At 46.7% G+C, this 16,928-nt stretch overlaps 2 protein-coding genes across 2 annotated transcripts in view; both read left to right on the forward strand.

Annotated features, from left to right (window-relative positions):
• The first annotated feature begins 1,620 nt into the window (after positions 1-1,620).
• LOC132867633 (uncharacterized) lies at positions 1,621-5,843 on the forward strand. Its single transcript, XM_060900609.1, has 6 exons — positions 1,621-1,755; positions 3,767-4,067; positions 4,193-4,734; positions 4,905-5,000; positions 5,306-5,555; positions 5,764-5,843. The coding sequence occupies exons 1-6, from the start codon at positions 1,621-1,623 to the stop codon at positions 5,802-5,804; spliced, it is 1,365 nt and encodes a 454-aa protein (XP_060756592.1). The 3' UTR covers positions 5,805-5,843.
• A 1,344-nt stretch (positions 5,844-7,187) lies between these two features.
• Positions 7,188-16,928, forward strand: part of eif3ha (eukaryotic translation initiation factor 3, subunit H, a) — a 127,983-nt gene continuing 118,242 nt past the window's right edge. The window contains exon 1 of the mRNA XM_060900975.1: positions 7,188-7,274. Coding sequence (XP_060756958.1) covers positions 7,194-7,274 — 81 coding nt within the window. The 5' untranslated portion in view covers positions 7,188-7,193. The remainder of the gene's footprint in view (positions 7,275-16,928) is intronic.

Here is a 16,928-nt window from a genome sequence, read left to right on the forward strand (position 1 = left end):
CACTGAACTTTACAACAGCTGCACACATGTGAAACGGAAATAAATCGACAAAGGCAGGAAAAACTATTTTGGACAAAATTGTTATTGTCCGTTACACACTGATCAACCTGTGTGACTCAGCTGTGCTTTTGAATCGAGAATTAATGAAAAGGGAACTGAACATTAACCGTTTATTGAAATTATTATTGCAAGAATGATTATAGTTACTATATAACTACAGCTACAACTGGAATGTGCCGATTCTGTTAGTGTTTGTAATTATTGTACCGTCCACTATTAGATAAAATTAAAATAAAATCTTACAATATTGTTTGAAACACTTCAGATATGGTTTTAACAATAATAAGCATCACTGTATAAATGACAGAGTGCAGATAGCTGTGTAACTTCATGTTCTTGGGGTTGCTGAGACATGGACGGGTGGGAATAAGATCTAGCCCACAGTTCAAGTCAAAGCCCTTTGAGAGTAAATGCTTTGGCTTTCACAACATTCTTTTCCCAAAAGCTGATGTCGGGAAAAAGTCTTTTCACAAAGAAGTTTTTTTTTTTTTAACTGTTCATCCGTGTCGGAACTTTTCGGGAAAAAGAATGTATATTCCAGTATGTACGGTAGCTAATGCTAACGCTAGGCCACAAATCTGCACCGTCACTTCAGTCATTTTGAGGAATTTTGCACGGATCTTAACCGCTAACAAACTCTAATTTCTGTGTATATCTATCCTTCGCTTCTTTCTGACTAAGATTATCCAAATAATCCTGTAGTAGAGCTTTTTTAGCTGGAGTTTTCTTCGGGCAACAGCAACAGACGCCGGACATCTCCGCTTGGCTTCAGTATGTGAAAAGCCAATCAGCGAGACGCCCTTTGTCGGCTGTCCACCAATCACAGGCTCCCGTGCCACAATGGCAGTATGTTGATAAATATTTAGAAAATAAAAATATCATTACGAAATAAATGAAACCATCAAAAACAATTAAAAATCGTAATATATACTGGTGAGAGGGAAAGAACATTATTCAGTGATATTGTTTATTATTAACTCCAATCGTGATATAAAAGTTCCGAGTTTGACACCTGCCCGCTTCAACTGCGCTGCTGGCACACGATGCCCTTGACCCTCGTCGCCCTTAGCCAACTGGCATAATCACGTCATTACGTGGGCCCCTCTGAGCCGAGCTTTTCCAGTACACTCGAACACACGCGTACTTCGACAAATTATAACCAGAATCAAGGAAATTTGAATGATTTCCTCACAATATTTTTGTACTTTTATAGATTGTCGTGTTGATGAATCAAACTTTTTAGTGCATTTCCCGTGAAACGAGACGAGCTGCTTTAGACTGGTTCCCTGCTCTCTTAGCGCCTGTGTGCCTGTGTTGCTTCGGTTGCCAGCACTAACTTTTGTCGTCTGATCGGATGATTACCATTAAAGTTTTACTCGTCCTTGCACAGACTTTTGTCGTCTGGGACGATCGGGCATGAGCTTTTTCGAGCACTGGAAAGAGAAAAAGAACGAGCGGATGAGAGAGAAAAAGAAAGACAGTTTGAATTGGAGAAATTGAGAATGGAAAGAGAGAGAAGAAAAAGAGAGACAAGTAAAGTTTGAACGAGAGAAATTAGACATGGAAAAAGATGGAATGGCACTGGAAAGAGAAAGAATGGTGATGGAAAGAGAAAAACTGGAGAAACAAATAGAGTTAGCGAAGCTCGGAAAAACAGACCCAGAAATGGCGAACAAGTTTTGTGCTCGCAGAGAAGTGAGGCTGGTTCCCCGTTTGATGAGATGGAGGTATTACTGGACACTGAAATAAATTAAATGACATTTTCAACAAAAAACACATAAAATCTGCTCTGTGACCTTGAAAAAGAGGTGAAGGTCACTCATCTTGGGTCAGGGAGCTTCTGTTGTCTGTGGTTACCAGCGGTTACAATTTCATCCGAAACTGAACAACTTTTAGAAGAAAATAAATAAATAATCACCAAAAACAATCTTCATCTGTGAAATAGTAAATAGATAAAGACTAATAAAGATTGTTCACGAGTCCCAAGTCTCGAGTCTTTTGAGGACGAGTCTAAAGTTAAATCTCGAGTCACTGCATGTGCGACTTAAGTGTGACTCGAGTCCAAGTCAGAAGCTCGAGTCCCATCTCTGCGAGAGAAAAGCCAAAGTGAGACAACAAACCTTCCACGTACTCAAAAAAAAAGAGTTCGCCATGAATACATCGTTTTTCATTCTTTTAATCAAGTATAATTGATTTGTTTTTCCAAAACCTTTGTTCATGTTAATTTTACTTGAAGAAGCAGCGATTTCTTAGAAATATTGAGACAATTTGCTGCATGTGAGGCTTAAAAGGAGATTTAATTCGGCCCTTTTATGAAATTTCTTCTAATTTACTTTTTCAAAAGGAACCAAATGAAGTTAGCAGGTTAGATTTGTCGCTTGGAAGTAGCGTCAGCAAAGGAGTGCTTGCTTTGGGTTTTGAACTGATCTTTTCTGTGCTGGGATTCAACCATGAAAAAGTTACACTGGAAATATTAGCTCTGTGTGTGTGTGTGTGTGTGTGTGTGTGTGTGTGTGTGTGGCCAAAAGTATGTGGAACATTTGAAGAGTTTTAGAAAACAATGATTATTGTAAATAATCTTTGACCTGTATTGCACTAAAACAAGACAACAGCACATTTATTTCAATTTTTTTCCAAAATAAACAATTTTCAATTGTGATTCTTCCAACACATTAAAAAAAAAAAAGAAAAGAAAAGCTGTGACAGTAAAACATTTAGCACTTTTTACCCAGGGGGTTAAAGGAACACACGGTGAGAGAAGGTAGGAGGCTTGTGGGGACAGTGGTGGCTCAGCAGACCTTTCCTGCCGTAACATCACTGTGACCAAAACCAGCATGGGGAGGGGTCAAAGCCCAAAACTCCACTTCACTCCATGAATCCACACTGTTGTTCTTATAAATCAGCCAATCCTGAGATTCACTCAGATGTGTTGGTCACGATTAAACCACCAAGACACAAGTGTGAAAATATTCGAGGGCATTTTGATTTCGAGAGCTTGGAAAAAATTTCGTGTGGATTTCGACAGCAAAAAGGTTTGAGTGAGGCCTCTTGGGGCTGAGCCGCTCATATCTTAAAGCCTCGGCACATTGTGTGATGTGGTTATGAACAGAAACACAGTACGGTTACGCACAGTTACTGTAAAACATTGACTGTAAAAAGGGGCGGAGCTAGGATAAAGCTTTTCTTGCTGGACAATTTAAACAAAAACAAAATCGAATTCAAACTTCAAAGAACGGAATCCTGAAACGATGCATATATATGACACACCCACTCCATTCCACACTCCACATTTCACACTTCACATCTCTCACTCGACGCTTCACATCCCTCTCTGTCTTCAAACTTCACTTTTCACGCTTTACACCATCCTCCATCGAAAATGGTGAGTTGTAACCAGATCCCCTTCTGAAGATGACGATGTTGATGAGTAAATTTGATGGTCAGAACCACTGGGATTTTGTCGTTGTAATATTCAGTAAGACAAGTAGCCTATTGTGTGCTCGGGAGCGCTAAAGCCTTGGACACGACGATTTAACTCAGAAGCAGAAGATACAGTCCAATCAGTAATATATCCAGACCTGTTTATTCAGAGAAATGGAATGATTTCATCAGTAGGCCTCAGTATGGATCTGTTCATTTCTTTTTGGATTTCGTTGTTGAAGAAATAATTTGTTTCTCTAAAATCCAACTCTGTTTCTTTCTTCAGTCCCAGTCTCAGACACCTCACTTCAACCCCCTGTTCTACCCCATCCTACCACCGCAGTCCCACCCTCCGTCCTACTTCATCATGCCAGACCAGCTCTACCCCCCGTCCCACCCCATTCTGAGATCTGCCTCCTACTACCCTCCACCCGCAATGATGAGGATGAATGAACACCACGTCCCATCTGTCCAGGAGATTCTGGGAGGAAACACTGCGTCTCCTGTGACACCATCTGAAGGTGGACGTGTAGACGATGGCTGTGTGATCACTGCTCAGGCTCATGCCACTGACGTGCTCACACTCGGTAAACAAGATTAAAATATATCTGGGTTTTCTGCTGTTGATTCTTTTTCACATTCTTTAATGCTGTAATGTTTTCCCTGTCGTAACGTTCCATTTTATCTCCTTCTTGTCCTGGATTTTGTCCAGATCAACATGTGGCACCAGAACCACCAGCATCAGCTGAGTCAGAGCCTGAACCTCAACCCACCTACAGTCTGCCACCTGAAACTGTGGGCATCGAGGAGCCTTTGTCCTCCAGACCCCCAAGTCCAAAGGCACTGAAGTGGGGCGAGATAATGGACAGCGTCGACCCAATCCCATCCAGACCCCCAACTCCAACGTTACTCCCTTGGGGAGAAAACCTGGCTGTTGAGGGTTCTGAGCTGTCCTTATCCCCAAATCATAGTTCACTCAGTTGGGGAGAAATAATGGACAATGTCAACCCAATCCCATCCAGACCCCCAACTCCCACATTACTCCCTTGGGGAGACCTAATGGAGGAAATGAGGTTCCAAAAGGACGAGGAGCAGATGGACGACATCCTGGATGTAAAGGAGAAGGTGGAGGAGAAGGAGAAGGGTGCAGTGATCAGAGAGCTGAAAAAGAAGGTCAAACAGTTTCAGGAGCCAAAGCAACAGGCAGATGCAAACACCAACAAGCTCCCGAGCTCCGCCAGCGAGAACACCAAGGTACAGCAGTTAAGTCTTTCTGCAGATCAGAGCCCTCGGAAGACATGCCTTTGTGTCCATATATGGGCATGGGGGTGTGTCTGAGTTTGCATGTCTCCGAGCTCACATTTGTAGCTTTTTGATTGGTTTAATGAACACACTGGATGTTGCCTTTGCCCTTTGTTTTGTAGGGAGTCGAACTGTACATTCGGGGCATCAATCCCAGCGTGGACTACAGGCAGCTGTTGAATGAATTCCACCCATTTGGAAAAATCATCAAAGCGAAGGTCAGCGACTATTCCTGACATTTTCTTCCTTTCCCAATAACCTGTGTTCATTTCCTCTGACGTCAAACCCAGTGTGCACTTGCAGCACAAAGACCCGAGTGTGTAGTGCAGTGTTTATTTCATATCCTGTATTTTGTATCACTGCTGCCTGAAATTACATTTAACACAGAAGACGTACGTATGGACGATGGGGAGGTGCAACACCAGAACCCTGACACTAACACTACATAGCTGTTGGGTTTATATTTTAGTGTACGTGTAATGCTTATTGTTTGCCTTCTGTGTCTCCTCGCTGCCCCCTACAGGTGGTGATGGAGAACGGGAGCTCCAGAGGGTTTGGCTACATCACGTACCAGACCATGACAGAAGCCACGACAGCGATCAGGGAGATGAACAGGAAGATGTTGGGGTGGAAGCCGCTGTTCGTTGCTCTGTCGAGAGGTAAAGACGAGCGCCAGTCTTGCTCCGGCCCGAGAGAGCAGAAGACCAGGAGCGGCCTTCCGTTCGAGCCCTGGCCGAGTCACAACCCGGACAAACAGAGGGCCCAGTCCCGGAGTGAGTCACAGTCATATTTGTAATGTCTTACAAAATGGGTTTTGTTCATTACCTCAGGAGCTAGCGAGTAAGCAAAGAACACGTGGAGCGAATACTTTTGAATGCACTAATATGATCTAGAATAGTGCAATGGGAATATTATATACCAGGATAAAAGTTTTGATGATTACTGTTCTAAAAAAATCTCTCCTCTGCTTTTCCCTTTCAGGTCGTCCCTCAGTCACATCGACACACCCTGACTGGAAATGAGAAACTTTTGTAAAAATAAACTCCTCAATTGAAAAATGCTGCACAAATGGTCTGTGTCTTTCTCATAGTGAATAAATGTTGGTGTAAATGACTCACACAGAAACAGCAGTAAAGGTGCCGCACTGTAAATCCACTCAAATAATCAGCTCGAAAATTGCACCTCAATCAAATGGTATCTTAATTCGACATTCAACACTGAACACCATCAAAAGCTCAATGATTAACATCGATTAGTGATGAACGAGTGATGTTTATAGAAAGACAGGTCATGTTTGTGACAGTAAACTGCTCAGAGAACACAGCAGACTCAGGGGGAAGAACACACAGGAGATTTTAAAGCGTCTGTGTGCTGCATCAACTGCCTCGCATCTGACTCGTAAATCCGCCATGTCAGAACCAGAGCCTCCAGACTGGTGAAGACCACGCCCACATGATATGACATCATTAATTAAACTGCTGTTGGAGGAGTATAATGGATGATGATGATGATGTAATGGGGGACTGGTCCAGACGCAGGCTCGAACCCCAGTCGTGGCTCCTAAAGAAAGGAGCGCGACCCACTGCTCCAGGAACTGAGACTGGGGGCGTGAACCCAAGTGCAGAACCAACTAAACACTGATGTGCACAAGGTGCTGACCAGGGGACCGGGCCGAGAGACGCCTTGGAAAGCAAACTGAGGGATGAGCACCTCCAAAGAGGAGGAAAAAAGAAACCAGAGGGTCACCCCACACTAGACTGGAACCTGGGGCCGGAGGACTGAGAGAGCAACATGCAGCCCAGTGAGATACCAAGGCAGTAAAAATAAAGCGCTGGGAGGGGCCCTCACTAAACCTGGCAGGGAGTCTGGGGGTCCAACTGCAGAACATTTAGGAATTTTCCATTGCATTTCCTAAAATTCGACACAATCAGAGGCGGGTAGAGTAAGCAAAAACTGTACTCGGGTCAAAGTAGTGTGACTTAATAATAATAATAATAATAAAAACACACCATAAAATATGCTCATCAAGTCAGTACTAAATTATATTCCAAACTTTAAAAAATAAATAATAATAAATCATATACTCACCAAATAACAAATTAAGGCAGTTTTGCCATGAGTTAGTTTCATAAACCTTCCATTTTTTCTTCAGAGTTGCAGAATTATAGTTTAGTTTTAACAGCAGTTTTATAAAAGTCCCTAATCTGTTTAATTATTCACAAACAAACAAACAAACAAACATTTAAATAGAACTGTTCAATCACACACACAAAAAACCCTATTTTACTCTTTCTTTCTCATTGTGCATTTTAACTTATTTGCGACTTTTATAAAAATAACCGTATTTGTTGTGATTTAGCAGGCACCCGAAACCGGAAGTTACGTCACGTTCTTTCCTTTCTATGTGCAAAATGGCGGCGCGCAAGGACTCCTGTGCTGCAGCTTCTTTATCACTCGATTCACAAGTCAAACGGGTTCAGATTGATGGACTGGTGAGTGGCGACATCTTTTATGTGTTTAAACATTTTTTTACTTTGTCCTGAGGCGGAAAGTTTCACTCTGCAGTAAAGTGTGGAGGAGTGGAGTGGAGTGGAGTGGAAGCCGGTGGGAGACTGAGGCTGCAGTAAAGAGTGGAGGGAGTGGAGTGGAAGCCGGTGGGAGACTGAGGCTGCAGTAGGAGTGGAGTGGAGTGGAGTGGAGTGGAGTGGAGTGGAGTGGAGTGGAAGCCAGTGGGAGACTGAGGCTGCAGCAGCTTCACGCGTGTTTCCAGGGAGCTTCGAGTTTCATTCAAACCGCAGTGTGTGCGCGCGCACAGGGACGGCGCTGGGGTTTTTAGTTCTGGGTCCAGGGACCCACGTGACCGGCCCAGTTGGGCTCTCTGTGAGTTTGTGTGGTCCAGAGTCTTGTCTCCGTTTCTGTAATTCTCTTTTTGTGTCCTCCAGCTGCAGTGTGCGGACACTGTCCTGCCTTTCCCCCCTCAATCCGCAGAGTGAAAGAGTTTCCGCTCATTCTTTGTGAATATTTAACCTGGAATACAGTGGAGAGGACATTCAGTGACGTCACATGTTTTATCACGCAGCGTCCGCCATCCTGCCGGGTAAACAAACAAACAAACAAACAGCCGCGACAGTTATTCATGAAAATCGAGAGGACTGCTCTCTGTCCCTCTCTCTCTGTCTGTCCTTCTCTCTCTGTCTGCCCCCCTTCTCTCTCTCCGTGTCGTCTGCCCCCCCGCTCTGTCCCCCTTTTCTCTCTCCGTGTCGTCTGTCCCCCGCTCTGTCCCCCTTCTCTCTCTCCGTGTCATCTGTCTCTCGCTCTGTCCCCCTTCTCTCTCTCTGTGCCGTCTGTCCCCCGCTCTGTCCCCCTTTTCTCTCTCCGTGCCGTCTGTCCCCCGCTCTGTCCCCCTTCTCTCTCTCCGTGTCGTCTGTCCCTCGCTCTGCCCCTTCTCTCTCTGTGCTGTCTGTCCCCCGCTCTGTCCCCCTTTTCTCTCTCCGTGTCGTCTGTCCCTCGCTCTGTCCCCCTTTTCTCTCTCCGTGTCGTCTGTCCCTCGCTCTGTCCCCCTTTTCTCTCTCCGTGTCGTCTGTCCCTCGCTCTGTCCCCCTTTTCTCTCTCCGTGTCGTCTGTCCCTCGCTCTGTCCCCCTTTTCTCTCTCCGTGTCGTCTGTCCCTCGCTCTGTCCCCCTTTTCTCTCTCCGTGTCGTCTGTCCCTCGCTCTGTCCCCCTTTTCTCTCTCCGTGTCGTCTGTCCCTCGTTCTGTCCCCCTTCTCTCTCTCTCTCCGTGTCGTCTGTCCCTCGCTCTGTCCCCCTTCTCTCTCTCTCCGTGTCGTCTGTCCCTCGCTCTGTCCCCCTTCTCTCTCTCTCCGTGTCGTCTGTCCCTCGCTCTGTCCCCCTTCTCTCTCTCTCCGTGTCGTCTGTCCCTCGCTCTGTCCCCCTTCTCTCTCTCTCCGTGTCGTCTGTCCCTCGCTCTGTCCCCCTTCTCTCTCTCTCCGTGTCGTCTGTCCCCCTTCTCTCTCTCCGTGTCGTCTGTCCCTCGCTCTGTCCCCCTTCTCTCTCTCCGTGCCGTCTGTCCCCCGCTCTGTCCCCCTTCTCTCTCTCCGTGTCGTCTGTCCCCCGCTCTGTCCCCCTTTTCTCTCTCCGTGCCGTCTGTCCCCCGCTCTGTCCCCCTTTTCTCTCTCCGTGTCGTCTGTCCCTCGCTCTGTCCCCCTTTTCTCTCTCCGTGTCGTCTGTCCCTCGCTCTGTCCCCCTTTTCTCTCTCCGTGTCGTCTGTCCCTCGCTCTGTCCCCCTTTTCTCTCTCCGTGTCGTCTGTCCCTCGCTCTGTCCCCCTTTTCTCTCTCCGTGTCGTCTGTCCCTCGTTCTGTCCCCCTTCTCTCTCTCTCTCCGTGTCGTCTGTCCCTCGCTCTGTCCCCCTTCTCTCTCTCTCCGTGTCGTCTGTCCCTCGCTCTGTCCCCCTTCTCTCTCTCTCCGTGTCGTCTGTCCCTCGCTCTGTCCCCCTTCTCTCTCTCTCCGTGTCGTCTGTCCCTCGCTCTGTCCCCCTTCTCTCTCTCTCCGTGTCGTCTGTCCCCCTTCTCTCTCTCCGTGTCGTCTGTCCCTCGCTCTGTCCCCCTTCTCTCTCTCCGTGCCGTCTGTCCCCCGCTCTGTCCCCCTTCTCTCTCTCCGTGTCGTCTGTCCCCCGCTCTGTCCCCCTTTTCTCTCTCCGTGCCGTCTGTCCCCCGCTCTGTCCCCCTTTTCTCTCTCCGTGCCGTCTGTCCCCCGCTCTGTCCCCCTTTTCTCTCTCCGTGCCGTCTGTCCCCCGCTCTGTCCCCCTTTTCTCTCTCCGTGCCGTCTGTCCCCCGCTCTGTCCCCCTTCTCTCTCTCCGTGTCGTCTGTCCCTCGCTCTGCCCCCTTCTCTCTCTGTGCTGTCTGTCCCCCGCTCTGCCCCCCTTCTCTCTCCGTGCTGTCTGTCCCCCGCTCTGTCCCCCTTTTCTCTCTCCGTGTCGTCTGTCCCTCGCTCTGTCCCCCTTTTCTCTCTCCGTGTCGTCTGTCCCTCGCTCTGTCCCCCTTTTCTCTCTCCGTGTCGTCTGTCCCTCGCTCTGTCCCCCTTTTCTCTCTCCGTGTCGTCTGTCCCTCGCTCTGTCCCCCTTTTCTCTCTCCGTGTCGTCTGTCCCTCGCTCTGTCCCCCTTTTCTCTCTCCGTGTCGTCTGTCCCTCGCTCTGTCCCCCTTCTCTCTCTCTCCGTGTCGTCTGTCCCTCGCTCTGTCCCCCTTCTCTCTCTCTCCGTGTCGTCTGTCCCTCGCTCTGTCCCCCTTCTCTCTCTCTCCGTGTCGTCTGTCCCTCGCTCTGTCCCCCTTCTCTCTCTCTCCGTGTCGTCTGTCCCTCGCTCTGTCCCCCTTCTCTCTCTCTCCGTGTCGTCTGTCCCTCGCTCTGTCCCCCTTCTCTCTCTCTCCGTGTCGTCTGTCCCTCGCTCTGTCCCCCTTCTCTCTCTCTCCGTGTCGTCTGTCCCCCGCTCTGTCCCCCTTCTCTCTCTCTCCGTGTCGTCTGTCCCCCGCTCTGTCCCCCTTCTCTCTCTCTCCGTGTCGTCTGTCCCCCGCTCTGTCCCCCTTCTCTCTCTCTCCGTGTCGTCTGTCCCCCGCTCTGTCCCCCTTCTCTCTCTCTCCGTGTCGTCTGTCCCCCGCTCTGTCCCCTTTCTCTCTCTCTCCGTGTCGTCTGTCCCCCGCTCTGTCCCCCTTCTCTCTCTCTCCGTGTCGTCTGTCCCCCGCTCTGTCCCCCTTCTCTCTCTCTCCGTGTCGTCTGTCCCCCGCTCTGTCCCCCTTCTCTCTCTCTCCGTGTCGTCTGTCCCCCGCTCTGTCCCCCTTCTCTCTCTCTCCGTGTCGTCTGTCCCCCGCTCTGTCCCCCTTCTCTCGCTCCGTGCCGTCTGTCCCCCTTCTCTCTCGCTCCGTGCCGTCTGTCCCCCTTCTCTCTCGCTCCGTGCCGTCTGTCCCCCTTCTCTCTCGCTCCGTGCCGTCTGTCCCCCTTCTCTCTCGCTCCGTGCCGTCTGTCCCCCTTCTCTCTCGCTCCGTGCCGTCTGTCCCCCTTTCCTCTGTCTCAATTTCGTGGTGAAATAATTGGATTTGCAACAAATTATGGGCAGTGGAGACGATATAAATCACTTGAACATTGAAAAACAAGTTTTTATTTTTTCTGGGATTGAGTAGCTGGCACAGACCGTCTGTGTTGGCAAAGAAAAAAAACGGTCGCCAGCGCTTGTGGACATCTCTGTACTTCGGTGGTCATTTGCTGCTCATTGTTCTCAGACTAATCATAAACAGAACAAGTGTCACCAGGCAAAACAAACCTCATCCGGTAGCACTTATGATGAACATGAAGGAAGATATCATGAAAAAAATAGGTGCCCTATGGGTCCATGTGGCTACTGCTTATAAATAAAATAGTTTTCTGATCCCATGTCCATACAGTAAATATAGCACATATATATTTACTCTATGACGCAGTAGCCACAAAAATGAAGCGTAATCCAAAAATGAACAATTTAAAAATCACAGAAGTAAAATATACCAAGTGTCTGTACTTTATATTATTCTACTCTTCTCTCTTACAGTTTTCGAAACTGAAACCTCCGAACCGAGGCTGACATACACACGCTGTCGCCATGACCCAAACTCTTATTTCCTGGAAATGGCCCGGCGCTAGAGCTCAGTGGAACGCACTTTCCTTCTGTAATAAGCATAAACATGTCTGAAACCGATTTCTTTGGTCCATTTATTTCAAATGGTGAACCGATATTGTATACACTCGCCGGCCATTTTAATCGGAACACGTGTATGCGCAGTGCGTGACCGTTACACTCTTACAGCACGATGACGTGGCTAGCGCCTCTTTTTTTGAGGCAGTAGACACAGCAAAAATTATTTTGACCTTTTTAGTGACCTTGACTGGATGATCCTCAAAATGTTGGAGGTTCTATTTGAGACCGATGTCCATCTATCCTGAAAGTTTCATGAAGATTGGTCCAGCTGTTTTCCTGTAATATCGTTAACAAAAAAACCCCAAAGAAACCCGACCAAAAACAATACCTCGCCCCCTGGTGGACTCCGTCCCGGGTGAGGTAATTTAAAAAAAAAAAAAAAAGGTTATTTCACAAAAGCTGTCACTTGAAGTCTTCCACCATGATCAGGGCTTCAGTCTGGAAGATGGAGAGCTTTGTGAGGGTTTTTTTTCCCTCGGTATATCTGGTTATTTTATTAAACAGGGGTATTGTAGAGTGCGTTATTCAGATGAGCACTGGTTGAGGCAGAAACAGTCCATTTATCACATCAGTACCTCAGAGCTCAGACAGTTGGTCTACTCAGCAATCAAGATGGTGCTCAAGACGTTGATGATTAGATCAAGTGGTCCAAATCGATCCTGTGCATTTCTCTGTGACCAACAGGGGGCAGACTTGCATTAAAATCCATGGCTACGGTACTTTTACCTTCATGCAAATGGAGTCTGTTAAACGCACTTTATAACCTTTGAGGACATTTCAGTCAACATCACACGTGTGCTTTCAGATTATGTTCTGTTTCATTCTCTTAAAAATGACACAGCAGAGTTCTGGTTTAAATTTCCAGTTCGTTTGATGACCAGAAGCATCTGGAGAACGTGACGAATAAATAATTCACTCGTCGTTTGGAGCCGAGTCGATTCCGTGCACTGCATCAGTCAGAGTTCCCGAGTTAAAGTCGTGACCATGAATCATCTGTTTTTGTTTTTGGACAGATGATTGTCAGAAAGCTGCAGGAGGCAAAATGGAGGCGTGTTTGAAATCGAGCGTGTGTGGGACTCGCAGGCCTCATTAGTGAACACGCGAGACTCTGTGTTGTCTTGATCGTCACCGTGCAGGTGGCGGAGAAACCTGGCTGAAAGACCGCGTGCCTTCGCTAAATCTGTTTCCGTCCGTCATCGAGGGATGCGAGTGGAGGAGGGGACGGAGGGAGTGTTCAGTCAGTCGTTACAAACGCACACAGCATCATTTTTCTGTCGCAGGTTAATTTAGGGAACCTGTGACTCAGCCACTCCCCCGACACGGTCACATGACCACAGATCTGTCCTTGTGCCCACGGTGAGTGGCGGCGTGCTCGGCGCGGTCCAGTGACGAGGTTTTATCTGCACTTTTTAAAATGTCTGATCTGAAATGACTCGTGACGTCTTAAACGCCTCCATGACACGCAGCAACAACCCCGACGATAAACAGCCAACGAGCGATCGCCAGGAATCCAATTCGCCATCGGCTCGCTTCTCACTGTTTGGGGCTGCCGCTTCTCGCTGGGCTTTTCCTCTTCTCTTCTTCCCCCTTTCTTTCTTTCTTTCTTTCTTTCTTTCTTTCTTTCTTTCTTTCTTTCTTTCTCTCCATTTCTTTTTCTCACTCCTTTTTTTTCTCCCCTTTTCTCCCTCCCTTTCTCTCCCTTTTCTTTCTTTCTTTCCCTCTTTTGGCCCTTTTCCACTACCCTTTTTCAGCTCACTTCAGCCCGACACGGCTCGCGTTTCGACTACCAAAAAACAGCACGACTCCGCTCGCTTCAGCCCTGCTTAGCCCCTAAAACTCGCACGGTTTTGGAGTGGGGCTGAAGCGAGCCAAAGCGAGCCGAGTGAGGCTGGGGGCGTGAGCAGACACTCCCCTGTGCACTGATTGGTGAGGAGGAGTGTCCTCACATGCCCACACACGCCCCGCGAGCGCGCTGGGATCTGTAAACACCGCAAACCCGGAAGGAGAAGAATTACGAATTACGAGAATTTCTGAAGCCTTATGCGCCTCGCCTCATCTATACGCTCTTGCCAGTATCTGTTGGCGTTGTCGGTGACAACAAGCCACAGAACCAAGACCAGCAACACTAACGACTCCATGTCCTCCATGTTTATTGTTTACTATCCGGGTCGTGAGACTACCGCTTAAAAGCTCACTGATGTCACTGTTTGCGCCGCCTAACGACATCACGTGACGTCCACCCACTTTCGCTAACTCCACCCAATGTGTCCACCCACTTCCAGCCAGCACGGTTCAGCGCGGTTGTAGTCGAAATGCAACTCCAACAGCCCCGCTCAGCTCGACTCAGCACGGCACGGCTCAGCCCGACTCAGACGCGTTTGTAGTGGAAAAGCGGCATTTTTCTCCCTTTTTTCTTTTTCGTTCTTTTTCTCCCTCTTCTTTCTTTTTCTGCCTCTTCTTTCTCTCCCTCTTTCTTTCTTTCTCTCCCTCTTTCTTTTTCTCCCTTTTTTCTTTGTTCTTTTTCTCCTTTTTCTTTTTAGTTTTTTCTCCCTTTTCTTTTTCTCCCTTTTCTTTCTTTCTTTCTTTCTTTCTTTCTTTCTTTCTTTCTTTCTTTCCCTCTTTTTCTCCCTTTTTTCTTTTGTTCTTTTCTCCCTCTTTCTTTTTCTCCCTCTTTCTCCTTCTTTTTCTCCCTCTTCTTTCTTTCTTTCTTTCTTTCTTTCTTTCTTTCTTTCTTTTTCTCCCTTTTTTCTTTGTTCTTTTTCTCCTTTTTCTTTTTAGTTTTTTCTCCCTTTTCTTTCTTTCTTTCTTTCTTTCCCTCTTTTTCTCCCTTTTTTCTTTTGTTCTTTTCTCCCTCTTTCTTTTTCTCCCTCTTTCTCCTTCTTTCTTTCTTTCTTTCTTTCTTTCTTTCTTTCTTTCTTTCTTTCTTTCTTCCTCTTTTTCTCCCTCTTTTTTCTTTTCTCTTTTTCTCCCTCTTTTTTCTCCCTCTTCTTTCTTTCTTTCTTTCTTTCTTTCTTTCTTTCTTTCTTTCTTTCCCTTTTTCTCACTCCTTTTTTCTCCCCTTTTCTCCCTCCCTTTCTCTCCCTTTTCTTTTTCTCCCTCCTTTTCTTTTTCTTTTTCTCCCTTTTTTCTTTTTTGTTCTTTTTCTTTCTTTTTCTCCCTTTTTTCTTTTTCGTTCTTTTTCTCCCTCTTTCTTTCCCTCTTTTTCTCCCTTTTGTCTTTTTTGTTCTTTTTCTCCTTTTTCTTTTTAGTTCTTTTTCTCCCTCTTTTTCTTTTTCTCCCCTTTCTTTCTTTCTTTCTTTCTTTCTTTCTCTCCCTCTTTTTCTCCCTTTTTTCTTTTGTTCTTTTCTCCCTCTTTTTCTCCTTCTTTTTCTCCCTCTTCTTTCTTTCTTTCTTTCTTTCTTTCTTTCTTTCTTTCTTTCTTTCTCTCCCTCTTTTTCTCCCTTTTTTCTTTTGTTCTTTTCTCCCTCTTTCTTTCTTTTTCTCCCTCTTTTTCTCCTTCTTTTTCTCCCTCTTTCTTTCTTTCTTTCTTTCTTTCTTTCTTTCTTTCTTCTCCCTCTTTTTTCTTTTCTTTCTTTCTTTCTTTCTTTCTTTCTTTCTTTCTTTCTTTCTTTTTCTCACTCCTTTCTTTTTTCTCCCCTTTTCTCCCTCCCTTTCTCTCCCTTTTCTTTTTCTCCCTCCTTTTCTTTTTCTTTCTTTTTCTCCCTTTTTTCTTTTTCGTTCTTTTTCTCCCGCTTCTTTTGTTCTTTTTCTCCCTTTTCTTTTTCTCCCTCTTTTTTCTTTCTTTCCGTCCCTTTCTTTTTCTTGCTCCTTTTTTCTCCCCTTTTCTCCATCCCTTTCTCTCCCTTTTCCTCCCTCCTTTTCTTTCTTTCTTTCTTTCTTTCTTTCTTTCTTTCTTTCTTTCTTTCTTTCTTTTTCTATGTTTGTTCTTTGTTTGAATGTTTTGTCCACCGGTTGTGCCGTAGCTCCAGCCTCAGTTTTGGGCGTCGGTTTCCTCAGCCCTTGTCCTGCCCTGGCTGATGTGTGTTGTGCTCGCTGTGGACTGCAGTGAGCTCCCTGTTCTCTTTAATATCGGCGTTACCCAGCGCTCTGTGCTCGCTGTGTGGATCCATGGCGCGGTGTTCCGAGTGCTGTTGTTCGGTGGCATTGCAGCGGCTGTGCAGGCGGTGTGGGCTTTACCCTCGTGCGCCTTTTGGTGGGACTCTGGGCAGCTTCACCACTGGAGTTAACGCATGACCTCTTTTGGTGGACTTTTTTTTTTGTAAACCTTATTATTATTATTATTATTATTATTCCAGCTCTCACACGCAGCAGATCCCTGAATCCGGTTTGTCATTTGTTTCTTTCTGAGGGCAAAATGTAGGGCGGAAAAGAAGAAACATCATAATTGATGCTTCTTTCAGAAATTATTTGGCCTGTTGGAAAACCCCCAAAATACCAAACACAATTCCTGGTGGCTCACAGTATAAACGTAGCTCCAACTCTTCCGTATCCCTTCAGTTCTCTTTGCAGAACAGACGATCCGTTTAGACGTCGTCTCCCAACCCGGTCCTTCCTCCATGTTTTTGCTTTGTTGGTCTTGTTTCTGTCCAAAATATTTGACCTGTTTATTTTTCATGAGAAAAAACAGGATTTTGGGATCAGACACGTTTTACTTTGCATACTCTTTCAGCTCTCGGCGAGTGTTGGCTTTGAGGTCCGACTCCGTGGAAGGTCTTCCCAAGGTCGACATCATTCAGAGATGTTCTTGCAGTTCACATTTGCAGCATCTGAAATGAAATCGAAACCATGCTGCATGTAGTAGTGTAGATCTGGACCAGTGCCTGCTGTGGCTAATTCATCCCCAGGCTCAGTTCTCGGATTGCTGGAAGTACCGCATGGTTTGGAGGGGTTGGCTGCTTTCAAACCGAGAGAGTAAAATGGACTGGCAAATGGCAGCAAAACTGGGCTGCTCCGTCACATGAAGAATGGCTTGGATGCAAATGACACGCCGTTTTTAATAAGCAGAAAAATGGGCTTCTCTTCTCCTGACTTTCATATCGTGGTGTTTGTGCGTTTTCCCAAACGCTGTTTGAAGATGGTGTGTGTAAATTGGGAGCAGATGCACACACCGGTCAGACCCTGCGATCTCAGCTCGGCCTTCATGTGCGTTTTGCGGCATCATTCATTTCATTTCGCGAAACAGGTGTTTGACTAATGTGTGAACTCTTTCGGATAGCTGACAGACCCCTTGTGTTTTTTTTTTCCCCCCCTTCCCTGAATTTCCAGCTCTAGTCCAAATGGCGCGTGTTCCAATGGAGTTGGCCTTTCAGCTCGGTTTGACCTGAAAGTCCGTTTCAGGATCGTAGATACCCCTTTTCCACCAAATCAGTTCCAGGGCTGGTTCGGGGCCAGTGCTGGTGCTGGTTCACAACTCGTTCAACTTGCGA

The sequence above is a fragment of the Neoarius graeffei genome, chromosome 19 (assembly GCF_027579695.1).
Source record: "Neoarius graeffei isolate fNeoGra1 chromosome 19, fNeoGra1.pri, whole genome shotgun sequence".
NCBI classification, from domain to species: domain Eukaryota; kingdom Metazoa; phylum Chordata; class Actinopteri; order Siluriformes; family Ariidae; genus Neoarius; species Neoarius graeffei.

Bases quoted from the DNA above. Each gene is read 5' to 3' on its own strand.
- LOC132867633 (XM_060900609.1), top strand. From the start codon at position 1,621: ATGGAAAAAGATGGAATGGCACTGGAAAGAGAAAGAATGGTGATGGAA. The intron at 1,756-3,766 runs GTGAGGCTGGTT...TTCTTTCTTCAG, and splicing joins AGTTTTGTGCTCGCAGAGAA to TCCCAGTCTCAGACACCTCA. The intron at 4,735-4,904 runs GTACAGCAGTTA...TTTGTTTTGTAG, and splicing joins CCGCCAGCGAGAACACCAAG to GGAGTCGAACTGTACATTCG.